The 8,153-nt window shown below is 46.0% G+C and overlaps 1 protein-coding gene across 1 annotated transcript; it reads left to right on the top strand.

Moving 5' to 3' along the window:
• The first annotated feature begins 73 nt into the window (after positions 1-73).
• On the top strand, positions 74-7,039 carry EMC6 (ER membrane protein complex subunit 6). Its single transcript, XM_058164029.1, has 2 exons — positions 74-302; positions 6,264-7,039. Exon 2 carries the CDS (start codon positions 6,312-6,314, stop codon positions 6,642-6,644), a length of 333 nt encoding a protein of 110 aa, XP_058020012.1. The 5' UTR covers positions 74-302; positions 6,264-6,311; the 3' UTR covers positions 6,645-7,039.
• The last annotated feature ends 1,114 nt before the right edge of the window (positions 7,040-8,153 follow it).

Here is an 8,153-nt window from a genome sequence, read left to right as displayed (position 1 = left end):
TTGCAAAGTTGGGGCGGGGCCTTCACGTTTCACAAGGGAGGAACTCCGGCGGTTGGTTGCGGAGAGGCGCTCTACAATAGGACTCTATGGCCTCGGGATGCCGGGTGGAAGCGGTCCGCCGAGGCTCTATGGAAGACGCGCGGGGAGGAGAGGAAAGGGCTTGCGTGACGTCGGAGCGCGGTGACGCCGTCGCCCCCAGAATCCTTCGCGTTCCAAGATGGCGGCGGCTGCCCCTTTGCGGTGAGGTCGGCGGAGGCGAAACTGGTTGGGCGAGAGCTGAGGGGAGAAAACGCGTTAACGAGGTAAGGGGGATTTCGGGTTTAAGTAGGTAGGAAAAAAGACACTTAGAAACTTGCCTGGTTTTTAAAATTTCTATTAAGGAGGTCGGTTATGAGGTCGTTCCTGAGAACTTTCTCACGTGTGTGACGTCATTACAGGGGCCTTAAAGGGGGTCTGGCTTGGGCACGGGGTGGGGGCGGGGCTTCTCTGCCTTTAAATAAGATATTTAATTGTACCCTTTGCATTTTCCGCTACTGTACGGGAAGTCCTCAACTTACGACCACAAAGGAGCTTAACATTTCTGTTGCTATGTGAGACAGTTATTTTAAGCGAGTTTTGCTCCACTTTACGACCGTTGCCACAGTTATTAAGTGAACCACTGAAGTTGGTGGGTCATGTGGTTGTTAAGTGAATCTGACTTCCCTCATTGGCTTTTTTTTTTAATCTTTTACAAAAGGTGATGATAATAATAATAATAATAATAATATTTTAATTTGTATACCGCCCTTCTCCCGAAGGACTCAGGGCAGTTTACAGCCAAAATAAAATACAGCAACAACGCATACAATTACTAAAAACAAACATTAAAAAACTTATTCAACTTGGCCCCATTTTAAAATACAATCAACCCTATAAAATTAATAAAAATTTAAACCCATAAAATCAGCTGAAAAATTTAAAAATTCAAGCCAGTCCAGCAAGACGGAATAAATAAGTCTTAAGTTCGTGGCGAAAGGTCCCAAAACGGGATTGCAAGACTCCCGGACACTGTTATAAATGATATGATATGATATGCCAAGCATCTGAATTTTGATCATATGACCCACAGGGATGCTGCAACAGTTGTGTGAAAAGCAGTCATAAGCTACTTTTTTCAGCCCTGTTGTAACTTTGAACGGTCCCTAAATGAATGGCTGTAAGCCAAGGACTACCTATTTATTGCACCACATGGGTGGCTTAAAGGAATTGGTTGCTTCATCTGTTCTCTACTGTAGTGATAAAGTTGACATAAAAGTCCCACTCAGAACAGGTTATGTTACCTCAGCCTCTCCTAAATTAAAGCAAACAGGCACCATAACATTAAGACACTGATTAAACGAATCCTTTCAAATTGCAGCTGTAGCTTTTCAGCCGAAAGCATGATATCTATGGAAATTCTCATTTAGGTCGTGGTTGTCCCAAAGGTGCTTTTTTCAAGAGGCAACTGGACTTTCTGATTTTTCTTCACTTCTCGTCCTCATCAGCTCTGACCTGGATGGTGGGGATTGGAAGGATTTCTATTCCTTGCAGACAGCTGGTCATTTGCATCCTTTTAGAGCAGCAGTTCTCAACCTGTGGGTCGCAACCCCGTTGGGGGTCGAATGACAATTTGCCAGAGGTCGCCTAAGACCATCGGAAATATGGGAAGTATACTTGCGAGTAGAAGAATTGCGCTCCAATGGTTGACTCCACAAGCCAGCTGCAGGCTCTTCAAACCACTAGCCGAATTCGGCTTCAGGCGTGATGAATTAAAAAAGAGAGAAATCTTTGCTCTGATGTCTCCCTCTCAAGCCAGCTGCAATCACTCCCAATCGCTAGCCTAATCTGGCTTCAGGCGCGATAAACATAATAGGGGAGGAGTCTCCGCTTTAATGCCTCCATCCTCAAGGCAATCGCAAGCAGTTCAGATCGCTAGCCGATACGGCTTCAGGCGCGATCAATTCAAAAAAACAGTTTGCCGCTTTTTTCCCCCTTCTGCGGTTGGGGTCGCCACATCGTGGGGAATTGTATTAAGGGGGTCGCAGCACTATAAAGGTTGAGAACCACTGTTTTAGAGGGTCGTTGAGGCCACTCGGAGGTTTCCCTGTGTCCTCAGGGTCACCTGAGTGGTGCAAATGGTTCCTGTAGTCTGCAGTTTTTCTCCTCTGGAAATCCATTCCTACTCCCACACCATTCAAAGGGTCTTCATCCCAAATTGCATAGCTAAAAGTCTGTAGAGATTCTCCGTTATCCAGGTTGTGGTTGTCCCAAAGGTGCTTTTTCAGGAGGCAACTGGACTTTCTGTTTTTTCTTCACTTCTCATCCTCATCAGCTCTGACCTGGATGGCGGGGATTGGCTAAATGAAATCCTCCCGTTCCCCACCATCCGGTCAGAGCTGAAGAAGCTTCTTGGATGAGAAGCAAAACGCCTTCAAAGAAAAACCAGAAAGTCCACTTGCCTCTTGGAAAAAAAAACACTGCAAGCACAATGTTTTTATTAACTGCCTAAAGTCAGGATGGTTGTATAAATGCCAGAGTTGAGTAATTTATGCAAAATATGTACACAGGTAGTCCTCGGCTAACGACTACAACTGAGCCCAAAATTTCTGCTGTTGGGTGAGACATTTGTTAACTGAGTTTTGCCCCATTTTTTACGACCTTTCTTGCCACAATTATTAAATGAATCACTGGAGCTTTTAAGCTAGTAACCCGGTTGTTAAATGAATCTGGCTTCCAAATTGACTTTGCTTGTCAGAAAGTCACAAAAGGGGAACACATGAACCGCAGGAACACTGCGACCGTCATAAATATGAGTCAGTTGCCAAGCGTCTGAATTTTAATTACATGATCATGGGGATGCTTCAAAGGTAAGTGTAAAAAACGGTCGTAAGTCACTTTTTTCAGTGCCGTTGTAACTTTGAACGATCACTAAACGAAGTGTTGTAAGTCGGGGACTACCTCTAGTCTTTTCACAATTGTAAGGGGATGGAATATTGTTGGCATATAGCAGGGGTCTCCAACCTTGGTCCCTTTAAGACTTGTGGACTTCAACTCCCAGTTGAAGCAAAGCTGGCTGAGGAACTCTGGGAGTTGAAGTCCACAAGTCTTAAAGGGACCAAGGTTGGAGACCCCTCGCATATAGAATATTGCTTTGCAAAAGAGGGAAGGCTAGTCTGCAGGAGCTCACAGGTTCACAATCTAATGTCTATTCATAGAGTGTATGGACAGGTCCTGATTTCCTATAGCAGTATTTGTTCTTGTTTCAGACAAAAAAGGATTTGGTAGGTACAGTGGGGCAAAAAAGTATTTAGTCAGCCACCAGTTGTGAAAGTTCTCCCACTGAAAAAGATGAGAGAGGGCTGTAATTGTTATCATAGGTATACCTCAAATAGGAGAGACAACGTGAGAAAACACATCCAGAAAATCACATTGTCTGATTTGCAACGAATTTATTTGCAAATTATGGTGGAAAATAAGTATTTGGTCCATATCAAAAGTTCATCTCAATACTTTGTTATATATCCTTTGTTGGCAATGACAGAGGTCAAACGTTTTCTGTACGTCTTCACAAGGTTTTCACACACTGTTGCTGGTATATTGGCCCATTCCTCCATGCAGATCTCCTCTAGAGCAGTGATGTTTTGGGGCTGTCGCTGGGCAATACGGACTTTCAACTCCCTCCAAAGGTTTTCTGTGGGGTTGAGATCTGGTGACTGGCTAGGCCACTCCAGGACCTTGAAATGCTTCTTACGGAGCCACTCCTTCATTGCCCGGGCGGTGTGTTTAGGATCATTATCATGCTGAAAGACCCAGCCACGTTTCATCTTCAATGCCCTTGCTGATGGAAGGAGGTTTGCACTCAAAATCTCACGATACATGGCCCCGTTCATTCTTTCCTTTACACGGATCAGTCGTCCTGGTCCCTTTGCAGAGAAACAGCCCCACAGCATGATGTTGCCACTCCCATGCTTCACAGTAGATATGGTGTTCTTTGGATGCAACTCAGCATTCTCTCTCCTCCAAACACGACGAGTTGAGTTTCTACCAAACAGTTCTACTTTGGTTTCATCTGACCATATGACATTCTCCCAATCCTCTTCTGGATCATCCAAATGCTCTCTAGCAAACTTCAGACGAGCCCAGACATGTACTGGCTTAAGCAGGGGACACGTCTGGCACTGCAGGATCTGAGTCCCTGGCGGTGTAGTGTGTTACTGATGGTAGCCTTTGTTAAATTGGTCCCAGCTCTCTGCAGGTCATTCACTAGGTCCTCCTGTGTGGTTCTGGGATATTTGCTCACCGTTCTTGTGATCATTTTGACCCCACGGGGTGAGATCTTGCATGGAGCCCCAGATCGAGAGAGATTTATCAGTAGTCTTGTATGTCTTCCATTTTCTAATTATTCCTCCCACAGTTGATTTCTTCACACTAAGCTGCTTGCCTATTGCAGATTCAGTCTTCCCAGCCTGGTGCAGGTCTACAATTTTGTTTCTGGTGTCTTTCGACAGCTCTTTGGTCTTCACCATAGTGGAGTTTGGAGTGTGACTGTTTGAGGTTGTGGACAGCTTGTTATCAGTCTTTTATACTGATAACAAGTTCAAACAGGTACCATTAATACAGATAATCAGTGGAGAACAGAGGAGCCTCTTAAAGTAGAAGTTACAGGTCTGTGAGAGCCAGAAATCTTGCTTGTTTGTTGGTGACCAAATACTTATTTTCCACCATAATTTGCAAATAAATTCGTTACAAATGAGACAATGTGATTTTCTGGATGTGTTTTCTCATGTTGTCTCTCCTAATTGAGGTATGCCTATGATGACAATTACAGGCCTCTCTCATCTTTTTCAGTGGGAGAACTTGCACAATTGGTGGCTGACTAAATACTTTTTTGCCCCACTGTATAATTGACAAAATGACTCCGTAAAGAATGGCTCAGCCCTGAACGTCGAAAACTGGCTTTTGTGTAGAAACACAGCACAAAACTATTATTCAGGGTGCCATGAGATAAATTTGCAAGCCGCTCAAGATCCTAAGAAAAAACCAGTTTCCTTGAAAACCCTGTAAATGTTTATCTCCTGATAAATCAAGGTTTAAATCTTTTTGTTAAATATTTGGTTATTGGTCATATTCTTTGGATTTTTCATTCTTTTAACTTTTTTGTGGTTTTAGAATTATAAGCCTCTCGGAGTCACTTGGCTTAGATGGGCAGTTATAAAAATTGATTTAAATAACTGTATGATTTGTCTTTCACTGCGCGTGAAGCAACTCAAATGTTTCTTACTTCTCCCTCCTGTTTCATTTATAATTGTGTCTTCTTTTACTTTGAAAGAAGTCATTTTATTACTTCAAAAACAAATGCACATATTTTACAGGTGAGTCCTTTTAAGCGGCTTGCTAATCACCACCGGGCTGTGTTTTAATATTAATTTGACAGCTACTTTGATCTAGTGCTTAAAACACCAGGCTAGAAAGTGGGAGATGATGAATTCTAGTCCCACCTTAGGCATGAAAGCCGGCTGGGTAACTTTGGGCCAATCACCAGGAGATGGTGAGTTCTAGTCCTGCCTTAGCCATGAATGCCAGTTGGGTGACTTTGGGCCATTCACCAGGAGATGGTGAGTTTTAGTCCCGGCCTTAGGCATGAAAGCCAGCTGGGTGACATTGGGCCAATCACCAGGAAACTGTGAATTCTAGTTCCTCCTTAAGTATGAAAGCTAGCTGAGTAACATGGGCCAGTCCAGGGGTCAGCAACCCACAGCTCTGGAGCTGCATGTGGCTCTTCCGTTCCTCTGCTGCAGCTCCCTGTTGCTGGTCGGCTCCACAATTGGTAGGACTTTCGGTTAGGGCAGGTAGAGAAAAAAGGACACCGTGCTAGGAGGAGACTCTATGGTGGGGGAACTGGACTTCCAGTCAGCAGAGGAAAAAGGACGCCACACTAGCAGGAGTCTCTATGGTGGGGGAACTGGACTTCCGGTCGGCTCCAGAATTGAATGGGGGGCTTCTGGTTAGGACCTTTGCGGCTCTTTGAGTGTTTAAGGTTGCTGATCCCTGCGATAGACCAACCTATCTCAAGGCTGGTGGTTGTGAGGAAAATAGGAAAATGGTGTATTGGATATGTTCCCCTCCTTGAGCTCTTCAATAAAATTTATTTCTCATATGTCACCTGGCTCTTTGTGGAAGGACAGTCTATTGGGTCTCCAAGAAACCGATCTGCATATATGAACGATTTCTTATTTTTCTCGCAGAGCGCACCGTCCTGAGAGAGAATTGCCCCACAACTCCCAGCCGAAGCCATGGCCACAGTGGTGGCCAAGCGGGAAGGCCCCCAGTTCATCAGCGAAGCAGCCGTCCGGGGAAACGCAGCCATCCTGGATTATTGCCGGACGTCGGTCTCTGCTCTCTCGGGAGCCACCGCCGGTATTCTTGGCCTCAACGGCCTCTACGGTTTCATCTTCTACTTCCTGGCCTCCGTCTTACTCTCGGTGCTTTTGGTGCTCAAAGCCGGACGGCGATGGAACAAATATTTTAAATCCCGAAGGCCTCTCTTTACCGGAGGACTGATCGGGGGGTTATTCACATATATTCTCTTCTGGACTTTCCTCTATGGCATGGTGCACGTTTACTAGGAGGAGGAAGATGGTAGAGCCAGAACGGTCGTGAGGAGAGACAACTCGTTCCTTCCTCCTCTCTGATGCCCTAGAACTGGGGATCCTGGCCCATTGCTTGCACTCTTCACGCGCTCCCTAACATATGTCAGAAAGCAAGCCTCTAGAACCCTGCTAATGAAACAGAATGTGAAACACCCACCCGTCCCCACTTCCTCGGCCTTTAAAAATGACATGTAAATAACCCAGTCCAGAGGACGTCCCTGTTCTTCTCGGTTTATCCCTCTGCCACAAGGCTGCTAGGATTCTCTTCCAACTCCCTTTAGCCCAGCCTTCCCTTCCGAGACTTTTCCTTGCTGTGTAACCAGATCTTCTATTTTGGAGAGGAGAAAAAAAAAGTCTATATCAATATCAAATGCTTGATGGGTTTTGTATGCATTTTGGTCGAAAGGCTTCAGAAGGAAAACACGGTTTGCACGCAGCCTGACTGCAGGCAGGTTTGTAAGGGGTGGGTGGCTGGGTGGCTGGGTTAAGGGACTGTTGTGGCTCCAGCCCCCCTTCCCCCCCCCCCCCGCCTGGCCCCTGCCAGAGAGTGACTCAGAGAGTGAGGGGGAAGGGCCGTCAGTGCTCCCTTCTGCAGGGCCGGCCTCTCTGGCTCAGCTCCAGGAGCCAGAGGCAGGCCAGGTGGAAGAAATAATGAGGCCTTTGTCTCCTGTATCTCCTCCCCCCCTCCCCGTGCCCCGCCCACCAGGCAATGCTCCCAGACCCAGCTGAGGACAATCAGTCCTGGTTGGACCCTAGGTTTCGTAGACAGGAGAGGCGGGAACAGCAGAGGGTGTGGCTCAGGCTGTAAGAAGCCTGTTATTAAAACACAGCTGCCTGCAATTACTGCAGGTTCTAGTCCCACCAGGTCCAAGGTTGACTCAGCCTTCCATCCTTTATAAGGTAGGTAAAATGAGGACCCAGATTGTTGTGGGGGGGCAATAAGTTGACTTTGTAAATATACAAATAGAATGAGACTATTGCCTTACACACTGTAAGCCGCCCTGAGTCTTCGGAGAAGGGCGGGATATAAATGTAAACAAAAAAAAAAAAGAAGCAGGGGTGGGGCAGGCCTAGGAAGTGCTGAGTCACGGAGCCACACCCCACAAGGTATAAAAGCAGCAGGGGCTGCTATACTACTCCGTGGCGAACAAATCAACCGCTTAGAGAGAGAACTTGAGCTGAAGTACTGTTTGTTCCTGGTTTTCTGGTTGACTCACTGGCATCAAGAGAGATAACAGAGGAACTTGGCAGACGCTCGCTAGTCTGCTGCCAGAGCTGATGGCTGCCATGGACTGAATTGCCGGCTAATTAAGTCATCGCTCGTGTCTCCCGGACTGAGGTGGGGGGGGACGGGACAGAACAGGGATTTTTGGCCTGAAGCTGCTGAACTTCCAAGTAAAATATTTGCAATGAGTTCGGTGGGAGTTTTAATTTTTTTAATTTTTTTATTTTTCCAGGGCAAAATTTTTTATTTTCCATAATAAT

This window comes from Ahaetulla prasina, chromosome 1, assembly GCF_028640845.1.
Source record: "Ahaetulla prasina isolate Xishuangbanna chromosome 1, ASM2864084v1, whole genome shotgun sequence".
In the NCBI taxonomy this organism is placed as follows: Eukaryota; Metazoa; Chordata; class Lepidosauria; order Squamata; family Colubridae; genus Ahaetulla; species Ahaetulla prasina.
Note: the sequence above shows the minus strand (reverse complement) of the source record. Positions and strands in the feature narration are given on the sequence as shown.